The 22978-nt window shown below is 42.0% G+C and overlaps 2 protein-coding genes across 3 annotated transcripts in view; both read right to left on the bottom strand.

Moving 5' to 3' along the window:
• Positions 1–19413, bottom strand: part of LOC115409378 (major histocompatibility complex class I-related gene protein-like) — a 68658-nt gene extending 49245 nt beyond the window's left edge. For both annotated transcript variants that reach the window (XM_030120538.1, XM_030120539.1), the window contains exons 1-4: positions 19407–19413; positions 14012–14018; positions 5008–5069; positions 3029–3295 (exon numbers count right to left, since the gene is read on the bottom strand). In XM_030120538.1, coding sequence (XP_029976398.1) covers positions 3029–3295; positions 5008–5062 — 322 coding nt within the window. In that variant the 5' untranslated portion in view covers positions 5063–5069; positions 14012–14018; positions 19407–19413. The remainder of the gene's footprint in view (positions 1–3028; positions 3296–5007; positions 5070–14011; positions 14019–19406) is intronic.
• Positions 17752–22978, bottom strand: part of LOC115409372 (class I histocompatibility antigen, F10 alpha chain-like) — a 32830-nt gene continuing 27603 nt past the window's right edge. The window contains exons 3-8 of the mRNA XM_030120529.1: positions 19553–19831; positions 19040–19354; positions 18813–18914; positions 18666–18683; positions 18039–18140; positions 17752–17909 (exon numbers count right to left, since the gene is read on the bottom strand). Coding sequence (XP_029976389.1) covers positions 17767–17909; positions 18039–18140; positions 18666–18683; positions 18813–18914; positions 19040–19354; positions 19553–19831 — 959 coding nt within the window. The 3' untranslated portion in view covers positions 17752–17766. The remainder of the gene's footprint in view (positions 17910–18038; positions 18141–18665; positions 18684–18812; positions 18915–19039; positions 19355–19552; positions 19832–22978) is intronic.

The following is a 22978-nucleotide window of genomic DNA, read 5'->3' on the forward strand; positions in this document are numbered from 1 at the left end:
AGCTTGATGAACATGCTAGCTGACATTTCAGCAAACTTTTCTAACATAATAGCTGACGTTTAATCTAGCTTAACATGCTAGTAGTTGTTTAAGATAGAGTTTTAACAAGATTGCTGACGTTTAAGCTGGCTTAACTTGCTAGCAAGCTTTTTGATGAGCTAGCTGACAGAGCCAGACTGAGAAAGTGGACAAAATACTCCTTCCAGTGGTCCAGTGGTTATAAAACTTTTTAAAAGACGTGTTCTCTTTTCAATCCCTTAAAATAGCGTTTTGATACACACAGAGCTGCACAAGCATAGTGCGCTGCGGAAGGATATACCAGGCGCACAGCGGCTGAGTCTATGCTTGTACTGTTGTGCTCCGGTATATACTTCCACGGAGCACTGCGCAAGCGCAGGTCTGTGTGGATCAAAACATTATTTTAATGGATTGAAAAGAAAACACGTCTTTTAAAAAGTTTTATAACCATTCGGATTTACTTCACGTGTAGGGTTGCCAACTCCCAGAGATTGAAATAAGGAACGCCTCTCGCGGGCAGCTGAAAGAAACTGGGTTTTTGGGGGGTCAAAAACGCATATCTAACAGCATTTTGCCACAGTTATACCTATTACAGACTGTAAAAACACATTAGGCTACTGCATTACACCTACAGTAGCAAGATTGTAATAACTCATGATCAGCTTGATCTGTTTGTATTTGAGGCCTACAGTGAGACAGTTATCATTCAAGTATCATCATCATCAAGGACAGCAGCTCTCAGCCACTGCACCGGACGGTAGAGCAGCTCAGCAGCTCCTTCAGAGGCCGACTGAGACCCTCAGTGCAGGAAGGAGCTACCGCAGGTCTCTCATCCCCACCGCTGTCAGACTGTACAGTTCTACTGTGTGGAATATGTGCAATAATCCTGGACATTATAATATCCTGCACCCCCCCTGAAGAAATTCAGCGACACTTCATTATCCATTCACTCTGCTAAAGCATATTGTACATATTATATCATACTGTATAGTTATATATTGCATCATATATTGCATATTGTATTGTATATATTGTATATATTATATATTTCCTGTTATATTTTTAAGACTCAGGTTGTACATACAGTTAGATCTTCATTGTCTTTAGCTTCTATTATCAATCCTACTATGATTTGCACTATAACTTGTTAATTATTGCACCATTCATTACTTTTGCACCCTGCTGTGGGTTCTATGAGCCTATACGCCTGTAAATGTCTCCACTGTGAGATTAATAAAGTCTTCTATTCTTATTCTATTCTATATTTATTGCTAAATGTGCAAAATAACATCAAACAGCTGCTGTCTCTTCTGGATTTTAACATGTTCCTTTTTTATTTTCAACTAAAAAAGTGCAAAATCAAAACTGAAAAACCTTCTGAACAGAAAAAACCAACAAGGTTCCATTTCTAAACTGAAAACACACCACAGTCTGCAGCAGCAGACACAAATCACTGAACTAAACATGATATATCCGATATGGAAACGGCACAAACTTACATGTCTCTGGACGCCATACTGCGCTGCTTTAATGTTGTGATTTACTTCCTCCCATGCGCTCTGTGACCAAACTGACTACTGGCCAATGAGCTGCCGTAGCCTACTCGGAACGGTCTTTTTTTGACCAATGAGATAAGAGCGATTCTGTGTTGTCAAGCCATCTCTGTCAGCTCATTGGTCACAGAACGTCAGAGAGCCGGTGAACAATTTACCGTAAGTTTTCAAAAAAAAAAGCGCAAGTTCCATTGCTCACGTTTTGACTCTCACAAAAATACGGAACAAAGTGCGTTCCTTTTCAGCTCAATACGGAACGCTAACTGATGAGCTAGCTGACGGGAAAACTAGCTTATTAAACATGCTAGCAGAAGTTAAAGCTAGCCTATTTAACAAGCTAGATAATGTTTACGCTCGCTTATTTAACATGCTAATTGATGTTTAAGCTAGTTTTTTAAACATGCTTGCAGATATTTCCTTCAACCAGCCAGCTGAAGGTTAACCTGTTCCTTTCCCAGTCTCTTTGTGGTTGGAGCTCTAACAGGACAGAAAATGTCTTTTCTTTGGAGATCTGCTCCATCAGTTGACTTTTCTCTTTGTGTTCTCAGACCACTAAATGAGCAGGAAGTGATGTGATGCTGGCTAACGGATGCTAACGTCACATGCTAAGCAGACGGCGGTAAAGAGCTTCTATCTGATGATGAGGAAGTGAATCCAGCTTCATAGCAGCAGCTGCACTGTGTGAGAACACTGCTGCTGCTGCACAAACACTGAAGAGGACTGAACACAGCTCTGCTCATCTGGAGGATGTGTGTGAAAAAGTGGGATTTGATTTCCACTGGATCTACTGTTTGTTTGGAGAGCTGAGCTCAACTGTCAGCAGACACTGAATCCTGAAGCTGATCAGTCTCGGTGTCTCCTGAGAGCAGCTGCAGATGATCCACACATGAAGGAGAAGCAAACGATTAGTTCTCCAATCAGCTCCAAGAAGAAGAACATCTGGCTTCTCACTCAGTCTCCACAAGAAGGATCCATTTTCACATTCAGAGTGTTGAATGGAGCTGCTGGCTGCTCAACGAGGGAGCTAACGGGCTGCTGACGCTGACTCAGGATCAGTGGGACATATTGATCTGCTTCCTGTCAACAATCAGCAGCCTGAATGGAGTGTGTGAGCATCACACTGAGCTGGGAGAAAGTCTGAGGAGAGAGAGGAATCCAACCCAGGTCCTCCTGCTGTGAGGGGACAGTGCTAACCACTTCACCCCTGCTGCTGCTGCTGCTGCTGCTGCTGCTGACTCAAAGCTCAGAGAACAAGAGACAAACTGGGAGTTTTCATTCAAACTCTGTTTGGAAAAAGTTTGAAGCTGAAAAAAGTTTTCTTTGAATTTCACAAAGCAGCTCTCACATTTCTCTGTGGATCTGCTCTGATTCGACTGTGTGTGTGTGTGTGTGTGTGTGTGTGTGTGTGTGTGTGTGTGTGTGTGTGTGTGAGGAAAAAAGACAAAGTGCAATCAAACCTCCAATTTGGTTCAAATGCTGCTTCAAGATCTCAATGTTTGCTTTGAAGGTTTGCTGAGCTCCCATCAACCTCTCAGTGTTTCTGTACCAGTACTGTGGATCTTCTTCTGTGACTCTGTTCATCCAGTCCTGTTTGGGAACAAATCTCGTGGTGTTGCTGTCGTAGTGCTCAACTTGAACTTCATCCACCAAACCAACGACCACAAACTCTGGAAAGTTTGGAACATTGGAGGCTGCAGTGTAGAAATACTTGAGAGAATGAATTTCTGGAAGAAAGAGAAGAGAGTAAATCAATCAATAACATTGACAGTCCAGCTGATTGGACATTTGCTGTTTCCCTCTGATCTGACTGCTTCTTCCTTTTCTTGTGTAAAGTGTTGAGCTGCTTTAAAGCCTGAATCCATGAGATTCAAAGAGCATCTCTTCACTCTTTTCTTCACTTCATCTGGTTGGAAACACTTGATGAGACCAATCAAAGCTCACTTTCTTCTCACTGATCAACTATTGATTGAAATCACCACCAAATAGTAGTGGCATGTTGTGATTTGACTTGATGCTTCTTGGCTTGTTCCTGATGTGCACAGATGTGAGCTATGTTTGTCTTCAGGCGAAAGTATGCTGAAGTCTGAAACTCATCAAGTTACTTTCTGCTCCTTTCTGAGCTGGAAGGCAGCAGCTGTCACTGCATCATCACTCATCCACTTTCATTTGATTACTGCTGCAGAGTACTTTATTTTAAAGTTGTTTGTATTTTCCCTTTACCAAAATCTTTCCGAGGTAAGCCTTTCAGCTGTACTTTAATCCACCTTTGAACACATGATCCCATAACAGAGCAAACATCTCTCTCTAGTTTATGACAGTCCAAAGTTAAAGAGCAATAACTGCAGTAAGGAGACATCAAACTCCTCAGGAAACAGATTCATGCTCTGGACACAAAGCTTGGCTCATGAAGGGATTTCCTTCAAATGACGAGGTTGATTCAACCAACCACATTCCCAGAAGAGATGGAACTTTTCACACATATTTCATAAACACTGAAATAAAAAACCGTTATTCTCTACTTGTCACTCATAAATCATCTGACTGAGCCTGTTTGGTGTGAGATCAGTTGGTATCAGCCTCTTCTACTGAAACCGTTCATGTTTCATATCGACAGACTGAGTCTGGGTCTGAAAACAAGCATCTCCCTTTCTGAACGTCTTCTTGGATTTTGTCTTTCCGAGCCTCGACTGTTTTTTTATGGATGAATCTTTTAAGGATTTCAGCTGCAGGACAGGGAGAGTTCACGTCTACCATGTACAGAATGTGTGACAGAGTCAACTATTCAATTCTGGAAGCAGAAGGTCCAGAAGACAGATGTTGATATGAAGCCGTAGAAATTTGAATAATTAGATGAGGATTAGATGAAAAACTGAGAAAATGACTCATTTTATGGAATCTGATTCTGTCATTTTAACAGAAAACCAAATGGTTCCTTGTCCCGTCTTCCTCCTGAGACGCTCCAGGAGAAACAGACACGTAGGAAAGAAATATGTATGGAAAAAAAACAGAGCAAGAAAATCCAAATTGGAAATAATGAAGGTAAAAATGTGACAGTGAATTAAAAATTATCAATAAATAAATAGAATGTCATATGAAAATAAAATACAGAAACACATAATTTGGAGAAAAGAAACTGTGAAAGTAGAACAATACAGAAATAAATACTGGTCAAAGATAATAAGGAAGGAAATACAAAAATACAAAAATGAAAAAAAATCAACAAATAAATCGACTGACGTGAAAATGACAAAATAAATTTATTTATTTTCAGTCACATTTTCCAGGTTTTCTCTTGGAAAAAAATGTTTTTGGTATGAGTTATTGGCACATAAATTTATCTGTTGACCCATTTTTATATTTCTGTATTTATTTTTAATCGTGGCAGTTTTGATCCTCCATATGAATCAGAGATGTGGAGAAAAAGCTGGAATCCTACCTGGAGCCCCGCTGGGGATTCCCAGCAGAAAGAAGAGAGCCAGGAAGAGCTGCATCTTTACACTTTGAAGCTTCCACAATAATTCTTCTTTTTTCTTTTTCCCCATTCCAGCACTTTTCTAACTGGAAAAATCAAATCATTCATTGTTTGTGACAGGAGTGTTCATCCTCCTGAGTTCTGGTCACTTTCCTCAGAAGAAATGGCGCCGAGGTGCAAAGTCTGCTGTTCTCCCTGGAACAGGAGAGTTACTGTAAATCAATAACTCAACTTGTTTTTAAGACTCTCTGGGTTCAAGGACAGAACAGAGCTCAAGCTGCTACAGTCCAGACACCACAGAACTTTCTTTAAAAGATAAATAATAAAGAAAGACAAATAACAATAGACAAGTCGTTTCCAAAATTAAGAAATACAAATAAATGGGTAGATAAACTAAATGAAACAAAAAGGTCCAGTGACAATAATAAGGAATTAAGAGGAGCAATAAATGAAATGGAAACTGGTTCATCTAATGAAGAGTCTTTCACTGTGTGCTGCAGTGAGCTTGATCCATCAATCTGTTTCTATATCTTCATTTATCTGAGTTCCAGAGCTCTCTCTGTTACTGGATCAGGATTTTATCACCACAGAACAACTTCTGCTGAGCTGGTTCTCCTGTGAACCTGTGATCTGTGAATAAATCTATCTGATATTAAAGGCGCATTAAGGAGTTTTTCAACTTTAAAAATACTTATTTTCCACCAAAAATATGTAAAAAATATTGAATGATGTGTACAATGTGTCCTGACATATTCATTGTAAGTACCACTAACAGTGCTAAATTGTCACTTGAAAGTTGCAGTGCCGGTCCGGCACCAGAATGTTTTTGCTGAGAAATTGAGAGAATGTGACATAATGCGCACGCCCGCTGGCCTGATTTCCTTAGGTTTCGTTTTGTCTGCCATTATTCCGCCAGATGCTTAAAGGAATACTCAGAAGATTTTGGACCCACGCCCTTTCCCTATCATTGACAAAGTGAGACAAGCTCATAAATCTCATAAAGTGAGCTCATAAAGCTCATAAAGTGAGACAAGCTCATAAATCGGGACTAACGACACGTCGGGACTAACGACACGGCCCGGCCCGACGACACGGACACGGCCCGACACGGCCCGGCAGCAGTCGGAGGTCACCAAGCAGGATTTTAAGGACATTTTTAAGCTGTTGGAGAGCTGTGGAAGGTCGGTTTTTATCTCTGGACCTTTGCCGACCTTCTTCAGGGGCGCTGAACGCTTCTCCAGACTGCTCGGCCTCAACACCTGGCTTCAGCGCTCCTGCACAGCCTCCAACTTTTATTTCATTGACAATTTTAACCTTTTCTGGAACCGCCCAGCTTTTTATCATCAGGACGGACTTCACCCGAGCACGCTGGGCAGCTCCATTTTAGCAGGTAACATTCAGCATACAGTCCACACATCCCCCACTGACTGACTACCTGCAAGCCCCCCCCCATCCACCACACGCCACACACACCCCTCACACACCTCCACTGCCCCCGGACACACCACACACCATCCACAGCATCCCAGTTATCACCTCGTGCAGACACCACATCCCCCGGACTGTTCTTAAACACAAAAAGACTCTTTTAACAGTGAAACTTCACCGAGAGCGCACATCCAGTCCGCCCACCACCATTAACATGGCCCTGCTGAATGTGCGCTCTCTTTTAAACAAATCCTTTATTATTAATGATCTTATTTTAGATAATAACTTGGATAGTCTGCTTTTAACTGAGACATGGCTTGGCACCGATGCACCTGTTATCCTCACTGAGGCTTCCCCACCGAGTTTTAACTTTTTATATTCAACCAGACAGGGTAAGAGGGGTGGAGGGACTGCTTCCATTTTAAAAATCTCATTTAGTGCGTGTGCAGTAGCTTTTAATAGTTTTACATCCTTTGAGCACCACGCCTTTATTTTTAGCAGTCCCCCGATCCTGTGTTTAACAGTATACAGACCCCCTCAATACTCTGGTCTTTTTATTTGTGAATTTTCAGAACTTTTAACAATAATTCATTCTAAATATAGTAGAATTTTAATAACTGGTGATTTTAACTTACACGTTGATGACAACTCGGACTCTATGTCCAGAGAATTCTTAAACCTTTTAAACTGTTTAGATTTTAAACAGCATGTCGCACAGCCAACTCACAACAGAGGACACACCCTGGACCTGGTTATAACCCACGGTCTGTCCATCAGTGTGTCCTCTGTTGTTGACCTGGCTGTGTCTGACCACTACTGTGTGTTTTTTAACATCACCAGTTTTAACCAGCAGGAAGCCCCGGTGAGAACAGTGAGGAAACGCTACCTTACTTCTGAAGTGGCTGCAGGTTTTATAGAGATTTTACAGAGCACTCCTGCAATGATTTTACCTGCATCTTGTGATTTTATTGTTGACGATTTTAACAGTAAACTGAAGTCCAGTCTGGATTCAGTCGCTCCACTTTTAACTAAAACAATCAAGGGCCATTCCAAACCCCCGTGGAGGAGAAATGATATAGTCATCAAACTGAAAAGAAACTGCAGGAGTGCTGAAAGAAGGTGGAGAAAATCCAAGTTGACTGTACATTACCAGATTCTACGTCAACAACTCAAAATTTACAATAATGCAGTTAAACAGGCCCGAACTTCCCACTTCTCTAAACTTATTTCAGACAATAAAGACAACCCCCGGTTCCTCTTCTCCACCTTCAACATTTTAACTGGCACTAGTTTTAATGAAGCTTTTAAGGAGCCAACAGACGCTCTCTGTGAAGACTTTGCAGACCACTTCGGAACTAAAATCATGGACATCAGGTCTCGTCTTTTACCCCAACAGATTTTATCAGTGAACACAGCTGAACCGTTGTCCATGCCTGAGGAAACACTGGACAGTTTTGACCTGGTTGACACGAGGACTCTTGGTCGAGTTTTCTCCCAAGTAAAATCAACAACCTGCCTTTCAGATCCCATCCCCACACCACTCTTTAAATCACTTTATGGATTCCTTGAGGAACAGAGTTTAAATATCATGAACTGCTCTCTTCAGACGGGTGTCTTCCCCACTGCCTTTAAAACGGCGGTGGTGAAGCCCCTTCTGAAGAAGAGCAATTTAGACCCCGATGTTTTTAATAACTACAGACCAGTATCCAACTTACCGTTTTTAAGTAAAGTTTTAGAAAGACTGGTTTTTAACCAAGTCAATGACTTTTTAATGATTAATAACATTTTAGAAAGACATCAGTCTGGTTTTAGAGTGAACCACAGTACCGAGACGGCCCTTTTAAAGATTTTAAATGATATCAGGTGGAACTTAGATAATAAAAAGCTCACAGTGATGGTTCTACTGGACCTGAGTGCTGCCTTCGACACAGTAGACCACCACATTTTAATAAATAGACTGAGTCACCTGGTGGGCCTCTCTGGTACCGTTCTTAACTGGTTCAGTTCTTATCTCACAGATCGATGTTTTTATGTAAGTTTGGATACTTGTTCCTCAGGAACCCATGAAATTAGGTGTGGGGTTCCCCAGGGTTCAATTTTAGGTCCTATACTTTTTAATCTCTACATTTTAATCTCTACACTTGGGGACGTCATCAGGAGACACGGCATCAGTTTCCATAGTTACGCTGACGACACTCAGCTGTACATCGCCGTGTCTCCTGGTGACTCAGGGCCAATAGAAACCCTTTTTAACTGTATTTCAGACATCAAGTCATGGATGGCAGTGAATTTCCTACAGCTCAACCAGGACAAGACTGAGGTTTTAGTTATCGGTCCTGAAGGTCAGAGAGAGAAGATTTTACCAAAATTACGGGATTTTAAACCAGCACAATCAGTTAAAAATCTTGGCGTGATTTTTGACTCTGAGCTAAATTTTATTCTACACATAAAAAACATAACTAAGATTGGATTTTATCATCTTAAGAACATAGCTAGAGTCCGCCCGTTTCTCTCTCAGGCCAGTACAGAGGTGCTAATGCATGCTTTTATCTCCTGTAGATTAGACTACTGTAATGCCTTGCTCTCTGCTCTTCCCAAAAAGAATATTTCAAACCTACAGCTATTACAAAACGCAGCCGCACGCGTGCTGACGAGGACCAGGGGGCGGGCCCACATTACACCGGTTTTACAGTCGCTGCATTGGCTCCCTGTCCGCTTCAGGATCGATTTTAAAGTTCTCTTATTTGTTTTTAAATGTCTTAACGGCCTTGCACCTTCTTATTTAGCTGATCTGTTTTTACCCTATCGACCCTCACGGCCCTGAGGTCCTCTGGCAGTGCCTTATTGTGTGTTCCTAAAGCGAGAACCAAGACCCATGGTGAGGCGGCTTTTGGCCACTACGGCCCCCGCCTGTGGAACAGCCTGCCGGAGAACCTCAGGACCGCAGAGACCGTTGATATTTTTAAAGGGAGGTTGAAAACACACCTTTTTAATCAGGCTTTTAACTGACCTTTTATAGTCCTCTTATTCCATTCTTATTTATGTAATTTTATTCTATTTTATTATGCACATTCAACTTGTTTTACTTTTTTACTTTATAATCCTATCTTATTATCTTATTTTAATTTCGTGTCATATTTTATTATGTTTTAGCTGTTTAATTCCAGTGTTTCCTCAGGGGGGTCCTTCACACCGGGAGTTGGTCCTGGTCCAACGCTGGGGTTACTGTGCCCGGGTACTCTGGTCCTGGCTGGCCTGGGGGCTCCACACTTTGGTGTGCGAGTTCCCTTGGTCTGTCGGGGTCGGGGGTCAGGCGCTGGAGCCCCAGTTTTAATTGACCCTCGACTTCCCTTGGTGTGGGGGGCCCCACTGGTGGCGTTTTCCCTAAGATGCTCAGTGCCATGCCATGTCTCCTCTGTTCTGTGCGAATTAATGGTAGAGTGTGAGTGTGAGTGTGAGTGTGAGTGTGAGTGTGAGTGTGTGTGTGTGGTGCATACTGTTTGATGGCGCGATTTTTATTCTTTTTGTTTTTATGACTGTTTTCAATGTTCAGCACTTTGCGTTGTTTTTATTAATATGAAAAGTGCTATATGAATAAAATCTGATTTGATTTGATTTGATAAATACCTTTTTTGTGTCTGTGCGTCCAGTGGCTGGCTCCCAGCTGTTAGCATTGTAGTTAGCTTAGCTCAACTGCTGGAGGTGAGGAGGAGTCAAAGCCGGACAGACGAAAGTGGACAAAATACTCCTTCCAGTGGTCCAGGGGATGGCGTATTAGCACGTGAAGTAAATCCGAATGGTTATAAAACATTTTAAAAGCTGTGTTTTCTTTTCAATCCGTTAAAATAACGTTTTGATCCACACAGACCTGCGCATGCGCAGTGCTGCGTGGTAGGATATACCGGAGCACAGCAGTAGAAGCATAGACTCAGCCGCTGTGCAGCGGTTTTGCACTGACACAAAAAAGGTATTTATGATCTTGCCTCACTTTGTCAATGATAGGGAAAGGGCACGGATCCAACATCTTCGGAGTGTTCCTTTAACGAGCAGCAACTGAGCAGTATGAGGATGGATCTTCCAGAAAGTGAGAAAAGACTGGCTTCTAGCACTGCCACAGCTCCAGCACAGACCCCACCAGGCAAAAGAAACTTCAATTTTACTCCAGCGCTACTAAACGAGCGAGGAAGGAGATCCCCTCTTCCGTGCACGTACATGGACGCAAGCCACAGACACGAGGGTTTCACTGAGCTGCAGTTACACCCAAGGCCTGCAGGGGCCGTTGTTTCGCATAAAACGGGCAAACTCCTTAAGGCACCTTGAAAGGAAAAATGGACGATGTTTTAGCCAATGAATGGCGTGATGCGAGTCTCAACTGTTGGTCCTCCAACATGTCAATCACTCTGGAGAAAAGCTTGCGTCACGCCGTCAAGCGCGCTCGTAGGAGCAGCAGAGCAGGTAGGATGGTCTGGCGTATGCGTGTTTTTCAAAAAGTGAGTAACAGACGTTTGGCTTCGACTTTTTCGAGAAAATCATCCACACCTTTAACTGATCTGAACTACAATTCTGCATTGAACTGCATTTTTCAAAATTTTAATCAAATGATACAAACATGAAAGCAACAACGACAACAAGTACAAGTACAAGTACAAGTACAACTACAACTACACACACACACACACACACACACACACACACACACCGGAAAAATGAAAGCATTCATTGTTTGTGACAGGAGTGTTCATCCTCCTGAGTCCTGATCATTTTCACTCAGAAGAAATGGCGCTGAGGTGTAGAGTCCGCTGTTCACCAGAGAGGAAGTGGCTTTAACTGACTTATAAAACAATAACTCAACTTGTTCACGCTCTCTGGGTTCAAGGACAGAACAGAGCTCAAGCTGCTACAGTCCAGACACCACAGAACTTTCTCTAACAGATAAATAATAAAAGACAAATAATAATAGACAAGTAGTTTCCAAAATAAAGAAATGGGTAAATAAACTAAATTAAACAAAAAGGTCTAGTGACGACAAGAGGGAATTAAGAGGAGCAATAAATGAAATGGAAACTGGTTCATCAAGTGATGAATCATTCACTGTGTTCTGTGGTGAGTCACAGCTTGATCCATCAGTCTGTTTCTATATCTTCATTATTTCAGCTCCGGAGCTCTCTGTGTACTTGATCAGGATTTTATCACAACAGAATAACTTCTGCTGACTTTTTTCTCTGAACCTGTGATCTGTGAATAAATCTGACTGATCTGATCTGACCTACAGTTTTATATGACTAATATATTGTTTGAATTCCACTTCATAAGCAATAAAAGAAGGTTTGTGTTGATAAATTTAGTCGATATGGTATTCAAAATAGATATTTTTGTTGTTTTTCTTCCTGTTCATTGCTTATAGGACACCAAACAATACATTTGTCAAATATAACTGAAAGTCAGTAATGATCTTAAGAATAATAAATTGTGACAGATTCCAAAACCTGCAGGAACAGGAGCAACTGAATGACACAGTTTCAGGAAAAGCGTCACGTTGAGCAGTCCACTCAGAAGGATCCTGATAGGCTGGACTCCAGATGTGAGCAGCAGCTGGAACAGTGGTTCTGTCACCGTGGAAAAGACAAACAATAACCAGAATGTTCTGTTTTACCTCATGAAGGAAGCAATTTTCTCCCACTGCAGTGGTTTCTGGATCCAGTGGTCAAACGGTGGACAGCAGAACATTTAAAAGGCATTAAAATGTCTGAGGGATGATATTTACTGACTTCTGGAGGAGTCACAGGAACATGGAAGGTCTGAAGGGATTCTCAATAACTCAATACATTTCCTTTACTATGCAGTAAGTGGTTAATGCCGTTTTCAAACCAAGAGTAATGAATAAAGATGTGATTTTCTGGATATAAAACTGATGTGGAGAAAATGTGATTTGCCCAGCAGGAGCTTCTTTTGCCATTTACAGTTAAGGTCGTTTCTTCGATCTGCTCCGGGGTCTGCAGTGAACCTGTCCTCAGTAATCTGGAAAGACTACTTCATGAGGGAAATGCACCTTGTCTAATTTCAAAAGTTTATTTTCTCTAATGGATGGTGCCCCAAAACCTGGTTTACACATATTAATAGAGAAAAAGGGTCTGACTTAGGAGTGTGACAAACTGTCAGTAAAGTCTAACTGCCACTAACTTCAGACACAGACTAACACATTATAACTTTCTCCATCAAACCTATGTTGCTCTATATAAATTGCATAAATATAAATCTGAGCTATCCAGCCTGTGCTGTAGATGTGATACAGAAGAAGACTCATTCCTGTACAGAACTCAACACATTCTGGAAGAAAACTCCAAGATGAGTCTATTGCCGTTACATGGAAATCCAGATCCCAGCTCCCAAAAGCAAGATGGTTTTCAGAAATGATCAGCTGCATTTCATTTAAAAAGATCACATACTATCAGAGATGATTATCTACAACTTTAGTAGAGATTTAGCAGCTTTATTTGGCTTATAGAGACACTCTGCCCACCTCTGTCATGGTTATTAAAATGACAAGCCTTGGTTATTAGAACTTGTTGGTTTTGTTTGGTATTGTTTTCTAGTCTCTCTCTCTCTCCCTCTCTCTCTCCCTCACTCTCTCTCTCTCTCTCTCTCTCTCTCTCTTCATTTTGCCAGTGGGTGGGTCAGGGAAGGGGTTTGGAACCTCGTGTGCCATGTATCTGTTCTTTTGTCTGTTTATGTAAGTTGGAAATTAGAAAATAAAATAATATATAAAAATATATATATATATAATCAACAAAAAATCAAGAGAATGTAAACCAGCAGAATCATACGTTTTCATAAAACAGATTTTCTAAAAACATGTGTCTTATTCTTCCACAATAAAACAAAGTATTTTATCAACGGATGCTCAGGCTGCGTGCTGTCATATAACAGAGTCGCTGCATCTGCAAGACGAGATAAACCTTCAGCTTTAGTTGATAAACTTTGACTTTCTGTAGATAAATCCCTGTGAAGCCATTGGTCACATTTGTTTTTTGTTTTATCAATAACAGAATTAAAGTTTCCAGTGCAGCTGTCTTCTTCATTCCTCATAACAGTTATCCCAAAGTATGTTATTCTCATTTTAATTTTAAAGTATAGATTTGAGGAGAGCCACATTCTTTAGTAGAAAACACTTCACATTCTGACCTGATGCAGCTGAATCCACATTAATTATACTGATAGCAGTGAGAACTTCACTGCAATTTTTCTTTAAAAACAGTATAGTGTCGTTTCTGTCTGTAAAACAAATCCGTTTCACCGGAACAGAGATACAACCTCAACTAAACACAACCTCCACATTTCCCCAGAACGGCGAAACATTGATATAGACATAGAGTCAGAGCGCCATCTGCTGGAGAAACCTACCAGCTGTGTGTCATCAGCTGCAGAGTGAAAGCTGAAAGGCTCATCACGTGACTTCCCAGAAACAAGCAGCAGCTTTTCCCTCCTTGTCCACTGGGGGCGCTCTAACACTGCTGCTGAGCTGAGCTGCTGCTGGTCAGACTGTCCTCCTGTCCTCTGTCCGATCAGTCCAGGTGAAGAGGTCAAAGGTCAGTCCTGAGCGCAGCTCCAGATGCAGACTCCTGGCTGCTGGATGGTTCTCTGGCTTCTTGTTCTGCAGCTGGTGTTTTCTTTTAAAGTGAAGGAAAAGTCGGTCTGCTTTGCTCGTTTAAATCTTGGACACATGAGCAGTGACCATGAGAGACGTTTGACCTGCAGGGTTTGAGGTCAAACTCACCTCGCTGGACTTCACTTTAACAGGAAACAAGAAGCCAGAGAACCGTCCAGAAGACAGTGTCTTCATCTCTAACCTGTGGACATTCAGGGGAGGTGAGGAGTGTGTGCTGTCCATCGATCCTCTGAGTGTGAAAGCAGCAGAGTGAACTGACATCATTCACACGTCCAGAGACGAGCTCTAGACTTATGGAAAATAGATTCAGCAGGACTCCAGGGGAGGAAGTTTGGTCTGAAGTTGCCCTTGAAGAGAAAGAAGGAGTGTTTGCTGAACAGTGTAGTGGTGGCAGGGCAGAGGGTCCAGCCAGGCCTGAAGGAAGAGCTTCCTCCAGAAGAAGTGCTCACATCAGGTGGAACTCAGAGAGGAACTACAGAGCAAAGCGAGATGGATCTAAAGATCTGGATCTGGATGGAGACGAGCTCAAAGGGAGGAGTGTCTGAGCTGCAGCAAAGATTCAAGAGTCTCTGGATTTCTTTATGGAAAGGAAGAGGAGTCAGAGGAGGAGGAGGAGTTTGAAGGATGGAAATATTGTGACCATTATGAACTCTCCTACAGGTGGAGTCCTGGATGTTTCTCCAGACCAACAAGGTCCTGTGCACTCTGTGCAGTTGCAGAATAAAGACAGTATTGTTGAGAGGTGAGTGACAAAACTGTTTAGTACATGAAATGTAAGAGTCTGAATCCATAAGTTTAGTTTTGCCTCCTTTATTTGCTTTATTTGAATTATTTTATAGTCAGATATGGGAAAATGGGTTCATAAGACCACAAGGTGCTCAGTTACTCACTGGAGACAAATGAATCACTGTTTACTGCAAGACCCCCGATGTGTTTTCTCCTGTGAGCCTTCCACAGCCACCAGAGCGGCATCTGAGAGGAGGAAGGGAGTAACCAGCGGTCAGCCTCGTCCAGCTCAGGTCAGCGTCTCCTCAGTATCAGGATCAGACTGTGCTCCTTTAGTAATGTGTGAGCTGCTTCATCAATGAGATCAGGAGCAACGAGCATCACTCCCATTCTGACTGAACCACTGCAGCTCCTGCTCATCTTCTACTCCTCACTGGTCCTGTCAAGTTCTGTTCTCTAAATATTTCTGAATGGATGAAGCCATCAGCATTAGTAGCTATAACTGCTCTCTGGGAGAAAACAGTCTGACAGATAAAAACCATCAACCTGCTCCTCAGTTCATCAGGTTTTCTTCACAGGAAAAGAAAAGGGGCTTGAAAAATCAGAATAAATATGACTGAAAGAGCAAAAGCTGTGATGAAAGCAGCTCTAAAAGTCCTCTGAGGAACTGACACCATGAAGGAAAAAGCTCCTGGTGTCTGCTGTCAGTATGAAGCAAAGTCCAAAACATTTCACCAGATCAAATGAAAACCAAGAACAGATCAGAAGGAAGTGATGAGAAGCAACAAGTGAATGAAGCAGATCAATAGTTTAGTCAGGAGGAAATCAGTGGAGGAGAGAAACTCGCTCAACACATCAGTTCTAATCCAGTGAAGACAACCTGGATTAGAGTGAGAACTGCTGCAGGAGCCTCCTCCTCCAAAACATCTGATCCAAACACACTCAAAGAGCCACAAGCTGCAGCAAGATTCCACCAGAGCAAAGTCAGTCCACAGGGAGGAAGGAGCCCCGTCCTGGAGAGCAGCTCACAGTGGAGCAATCAGCAACTTCTGGTTACATCCAAACAAAAGAGAAAAATAAAAAATAAAATTCCTTATCATGAGTTAAAAAAACAACAACATTCTAAGCAACATCTTAAATGTCCTATTTTTCCACTTATTCCAGTTCTTGGCAAAGGTGTTCATCGTTAAATGAACTTCAAAAGTTCCATTCCACTTTATAAATGTCCGTCATTATTCGAGCCCGGTCCTGGACGGTTGGTTCTCTTGTATCATTCACTTCTTCTTCCCTGCAGCTAAAAGTATCTTCAAGAGATATCATCTATGGCTTTCATTATTGGACGTGTTATCCTAAAAACAGATATTTAAATAGAGCGGAATATAAATGTGAATGTTTTTGGGCATTGTTTACATCAAACGAATATGTTTGAAAAATCAGACCGTCCCAATACAGCTGATGGTGGTGTGCTTTGAGAAACGAGCTCTGTCACATGGTGTTAAAGAGTAACGTGACACACTATTCTTTCTAAGCATGAGATTTTGGGCTTTTCCACTAAGAAATACAGAAATGTTCCCACTCTTCAACCGTTACAATAAGTCCGGCTTCCTTTTCCCATTTATTTTTAATATATTTTGTTCTATGACTGTTAAAACTGGTCATGTTGGTAATGTTCTTGTAGAGCTTGGATATTATAATTCCTCTTGAAGTTCTGTGGAACGAGGCTTTGTTTGATGTCTTGATTATAATAATTCCTGAACTGTAAATACCTGTAAAAATCTTTTTTCTCTAAATTAATCTTTTAATGTCTCAAAACTTTACAAGTAATTGTCTTTTATAATTTGGAAGAAGACTTTTAAGCCTTTTGTTATCCAGATCTTGACTGTAGAGTCAGTGTGGTATGGTATGACAGTTTGATCCTGTGCATTCCAGCTGAGCATTCTGACTGCTTTATGGAGTTTATATGTTCTTATCAGCTGCTCCAGACTGTAAAACTGAGCTCCACTCATGTATTTCCTAACTCATCAGAGGATTCAAGTTGCCTAATATCGCCTGCAGACTGACATCTGGACTCACCTTGTCCTTCCATTTGGTGGAGCATTTTTGATCACACCAGTAAAGTAATGCTTGAACTTAAAACTGGAAACACTTTGTAACTGACTGAGAATACTAGAAATGTCAATAAAGAAAACAAGAAAATATGAATCCAAATAAGACTAGAAGACTGAGGGATTTTGGATAATAAAAAACTTTATTTGGAGGCTCAAAACACACCATAAATATGGCTGAAAAAGAAAAACAACATCTCAATAAACCAACACTGAATGTGAGGAACTGACACATTAAAGGAAAAAGCTCCTGGTTTCTGCAAAGAAAACATTTCACCATCTGAGATCAAATGAAACCAAGAAAAGATCAGAAGGAAGTGATGAGAAGCAACAAGTGACTGAAGCAGATCAATAGTTTAGTCAGGAAGAAATCAGTGGAGGAGAGAAACTCGCTCAACTCATCAGTTCTAATCTAGTGAAGACAACCTGGATTACTGTAATCCCCTCATCCTCATCACTTCACACTGATATTAAGAAAATGGAAACTGATTCATTTCATGTTTCATCCTGGAGAGCAGCTCAGAGTGGAGCAATCAGCAACTTCTCCATCATTTCTTTTGGCTCCTGCTCCATCAGACTCAATGACTGGAGCCTCTCTGGACTCTTCCTTTCATGAACAGTTTTTTAACAAGCTCTGCATTGCTTCTTCTCCTGATGAAGAGGAAGTTTCAGAGGCTGGAAAACAAAGAGCAAAACTTGTTCTCAGTCATTTGTGTCTGAAAGGAAGAGGAGAAATCACTGAAGAGGAACATCCAGAGGAAGAAACTTGGACACCACAGAGACACAATCTACAACCTCCTAAAAACAATGAAACACATGAAACATGTTCCAAAGCAAGAAGTCAGCTTGAAGGCAGAAACAACAGAAAGGAACATCAAACAACACTGAAACATCCTGATGAAAGGAAATAGGAAAGTACTCACTGTTAGTGGCTCTGAACCCTGAAAAACAGCAGGAGAAAGAGGGAGGAGGTTACCATGACGACCACTCTTTTCCACTCCAAACCCTCCTTCAGGTTCAACACACACACATCAATGATCCTGATGAGGAAAGGAGAGTTTCTACTTTACCTTGAGGTCGTTTCTTTAAGTAAAAGATGAGTCGAATGAAGCAGCCTGGTAGGAGGAGCAGAGCAGCAATAACAGTTCCAGCAGCAGCTCCAGTGAGAAACCCTGCAGAGAAACATCTGGTCAGTGAGGAGTGTCTCTGTTTCCATCATCTAGATTCCAGATGGATTGTCAGAGGTCGTCTCCCCTGATCAATAATCCTCTCCTGCCTCATAGAAACAGCAGAAGCAGCGGATTGTGTTATCAGAACAGATTCTTCCTTCTTCAGATGAGCTCCTCAGACACAGAGTCACGGAATGATGTGAGCAGAAAACAGGAATTCAGAAAATCAAAACCAAAACAAGCAGAAAAACTGGACGGTGGTGAGAAAGACTTTTCAAGAGAAACTCAGAAAAAGCAGGAAGTTATTGAGCTTCTTGAACTGTTGAGCAGATAAAAACACACTGATAGGAGTGAAGCTGCTGTCAACAAAGAGAAACATCAGAACGGAACAAAAGACACATGAGAGAATGAGAGTGAAATGAAGAGTCATGTTCCAAAGCAAGAAGTCAGCTTGAAGGCAGAAACAACAGAAAGGAACATCAAACAACACTGAAACATCCTGATGAAAGGAAATAGGAAAGTACTCACTGTTATTGGCTCTGAACCCTGAAAAACAGCAGGAGAAAGAGGGAGGAGGTTACCATGATGACCACTCTTTTCCACTCTAAACCCTCCTTCAGGTTCAACACACACACATCAATGATCCTGATGAGGAAAGGAGAGTTTCTACTTTACCTTGACGTCGTTTCTTCAAGTAGACGATGAGTCCAATGATGCAGCCTGTCAGAAGGAGCAGAGCAACAACAACTCCTCCAGCAGCAGCTCCAGTGAGAAACCCTGCAGAAAAATACAAAACAAAACAGAAAGTAGAATCAATACTTAGACTCAACTAATGGAGCTGAATACTTTGTTCACCACTGGTGACACATGAGAGAATGAGAGTGAAATGAAGAGTCTCTGACCTCCATCATTTGTCTTCCAGTTGGTCCTGATGTCCCGTTTGTCCAGTCTCTTGGAGACTTCCTGTCCTCCAGCCAGATGAAACACACAGCTGTACCTCCCCCAGTCTTCATCTTTGAGCCCTGAAACATCCAGATCAGCGCTCATCTGGAAGCTCCCGTCATGGTTGGGGAGGATCTCTCCTCTGACCACGTCCTCATGGAGCTCCTCCTCGTCTTTCTTCCAGAACAAGTCGGCTCTGTCGGGGTAGAAACCTGTAGCGTGGCAGGTGAGCGGAGAGGAGGGAGTCTTCTGGAGGAGAGACACTGAGGGAAGATCTGGAGAACAAGCAGGAAGACACCTCACTCTTTACTGGATTCTTCTCTACACTCTTTCTCTCTCATGTCAGCCACTGCAGCCAGGAAGAGACGGGCCATGGAAAGAGGGATGAAGGAAGGCCAGATGGAGAGAGGAGAGGAGATGCTGAGAGCAACATGAAAGAAGAGAAGCTGAGAGACAAACTCCAAACATTTTACCTTTTCTCATCAGTGAGCTCCGACCAAACTTCACATACTTCTTCAGCCAATAAGGACAAATCTGGGTCAGGTACTGTTTACGATAAGCCACCAGAACTTTGTCATTGTCCCACTTGTGTTTGGTGGGAACAGCCTGTTGAACTGGAGCGATCCATGTTTCTGTCTTCAGGTCGAAAGAGATGAAATCTTCTCCATCGTAACCAAACTGGTAATATCCGTTCACTTCATCAGTTTCATCGTCCCATTCACAACCGTACATGTTCTGGAAGATGTGAACACCTGAGAGAGAGAAACACACACACACACACACACACACACACACACACACACACACACACACACACACACACACACAGTGAGTGAGTGTTGGTGTGTGATCAGGACTCTGACAGCAGCTTTTTCATCATCAATCAGTGGTTTGGATTCATTCAGCAACTTTCTTCAGTGTGGAACTGAAGACAGAGTCAATGAAGTGAGGTTCTGAATGGATGCAGTCAAATGTTTGGACACTTTGTTGAGTCCAACAAACAGTGAAAAGTCTTGAAGTGAGATGAAGCAACAGAAACTCTGGATTTCCTCCACTCTGAGCCCGACTTCACAACGCTCTCATGTGATTGGAATGTGTCGTCCTCATTCTTCTCCTCATCGTCTCGTTGGGACTGGAGGAAACTTTTCACTTGGTCAACCTGTGAGCAGAGCAGCAGCTCATGGCTGCTGATCTGGAGCCTCAAGGTTCAGAAGCTGCTCTGCATCTCCATCAGGGTTGGGAAGGTTACTTTTAAATTGTAATCTGGTACAATTACAAGTTACTTGTCAAAAAATGTAATCAGTAACTTACTCTAATTACTTCAATTAAAAAGTAACGTCCCAGATTACTTTTAGTTACTTTTAGATTACTTCACCAGCAAACATAAAAGGTAAAGACAAATACGATGTGTCGTCGTCACAGTGTATTGACAACAACTCTACACAGTAAACACTAAATGCTCTGAGTGTTATGAACTCTGCAGAACTCCGTGTTCAGCCTCAATTAATACCAACAACATGACGTCCTCTCAACCTGAGAATCTGACTTTCTTTCTTTCTGACTCAGGATCAGAACCATCAGTTCAGACTGTGTTTCTCTAGTAGCTCTACAGCCGTACTGACAGTGTTAACACACATTTATATTATATACTCAATCTACTGTGTAGCTGCACTGCTGCAGTGAGGAGCAGTGTTTTGTGTTCAGGTCGGCCATGCAAAGTATTTTTTCCAGGAGTTCAGAGTTGATTCATTCCTCAGTGACAGAAGGAAACATGCAGTCTCTAATAAATCCTCCATACAGGCTGAAGATATTATTGCCTTCATCAGATTCTTCTGAGTTCAGCCTGGTGAGGCTGTGGTTCTCAGCAGCAGGTTACTGACAGGTCAGCAGGCTAATAACACTTTAGCTTCACTGTGAGTTCAGCTGTGTTTCATACCTGTAAATGTGTCTTCAAGTTTGATGAGTTCCTGGATGTTGAGAGCATTTTCACGGCTGGGAGGCAGAGTTTACAATGTACAGAGAAGTACTGGGCCTCATCTGACTTAAATACAAAATGTCTCCGTTTCCAGCCAAAGAAAGAGTTTCTCTCCCTGGAGCAGCCATGACTCCAGCAGCAGGTGGTAAAATCCACGGCATCGCGGTCTGTTTCATTCACGGTTAAACGTAGAAGAGCGCGTTAAAAGTAGCAGAGCGGGAGGTATGGCGTCATTTTAGTGCCAAAATTCCGCGCGCAAAAAAATCAAAATCGCGCACAGTTAAACCACTCTCTGTGCGCTCGCGATGCCTCTCCGCGCGCGCGTGGACTCTTTCTGCGCGCGCGCGGTCACTTTCTACGTGTGCGACATCTCTTTCTGCGCGCGCGGTGACATGTCTGTGCTGTCCGCTCGCGCGGTTGTGTTGAGTTTTGGCACTCAGGGGGCGGGCTTTGAGTTGACGCCACTCAACCCCCTTCTCCTTTGTGATTGGTTGCTCTAAACGTCTACTGTCTTCCGGTCAGAGCCACTCAGAGGTTAAGTAGGGCGGGTAGTCATCGTTTGGCGGCAGAATTGGAAAATTGAGGAGTAAAATTCACATAACATAACCTCCATACAGTGATTTGATTACTGTGGAGGAGACCTGGCTGTTTCCTGGGAGGAGAAAGAATGAATAAAAACGTTTTCATGGAGCCATCAAGGCTATCTGTCTGAAATGTATATGTAAATTATATTTGATTTATATCTGTTAGTGTATATCTGTTATTCATCTAATTATAAATCTGTCTTAGATTTTTTTAATTACATTTAATTTGTATCAGCTAGTGTATATCTGTTATTTATTTAAGTATATCTGTCTTAGATTTATATGTAAATTATCTAATTCATATCTGTTAGTTTATATTTGTTGTAGCAAACCTTGGATAGATGAGGCGTGAGCTCGTACTGATGCAAGGTTCTTTATTTCACTGAAGATGCGTTGCTTGCGGCACCGTGAAACTGTATTTTAAAACATGTATGCAGACAAAACAAAAAAGAGATAAACATTTTAAATCAACATTTCACAGTGCAATCAGATATTAAACGTTTCACAATTATAAGTTCCCCGATTGTACCTCGCTGCGCTCTCCAAGGAATGCGAAGTCCGAGTGAAGCCGCCAGCAGCAGCGGCTGCCTGACGGCTGTGTCAAACAAACAGCTGACAGCTGAGCGGACGCATTTAAAGCTCGCGCGCAGGTAACTTCCGGGTCGTCTTTTCAAATGCAAAGAATATAAATATACAAAATGAATCACACATTACTCAACAATATTCAAATCCATATTTGTCCAGCCCTTTGTCTTTTACCCGTTTCGTTTTCCATTTAATACAAATTGAAACACAATAAAATAACATTATGGCCATTTACACTCCCACCAATCATTCATAACAGCCAATACATTTATGAATGATTCTAACCCAAAATGAAAAGGACAAAAAGAAAAAGAAGGCCCTTAAAATCTTCAAATTGTGCAACTCGCGCTATAGATTAGATAATATGCAGGGCTAGACATTTAAAATGTAAAGTGCATATGTGCTTTTATTATTGACTCTCAAGAAGCAGCACTAATTTTTGAACTGGTCTTTCTATGATTGTAGGTTTTGTCCCAAGCTTTCCTGAATCCTTTAATCCAACTTGTAGCTTCACTCTTCGCACCAGGCCATCGCCATCTGCAGTTGTTTCCACTACCCGTCCCAATTGCCATTGGCTGCGTGGGAGGATATCTTCCTTTATGATGACCACGTCATTCACCCTAAGATTGCGACGAGCCACATGCCACTTCTGTCTGGTGGAGATATTCAGAAGGTACTCTCGCTTCCATCGGTTCCAGAATTGTTCGATTAAGTATTGCACACGACGCCAGCGCTTCATACCATACACGTCCTCC

The sequence above is a fragment of the Salarias fasciatus genome, chromosome 22 (assembly GCF_902148845.1).
Source record: "Salarias fasciatus chromosome 22, fSalaFa1.1, whole genome shotgun sequence".
Lineage (NCBI taxonomy): Eukaryota > Metazoa > Chordata > Actinopteri > Blenniiformes > Blenniidae > Salarias > Salarias fasciatus.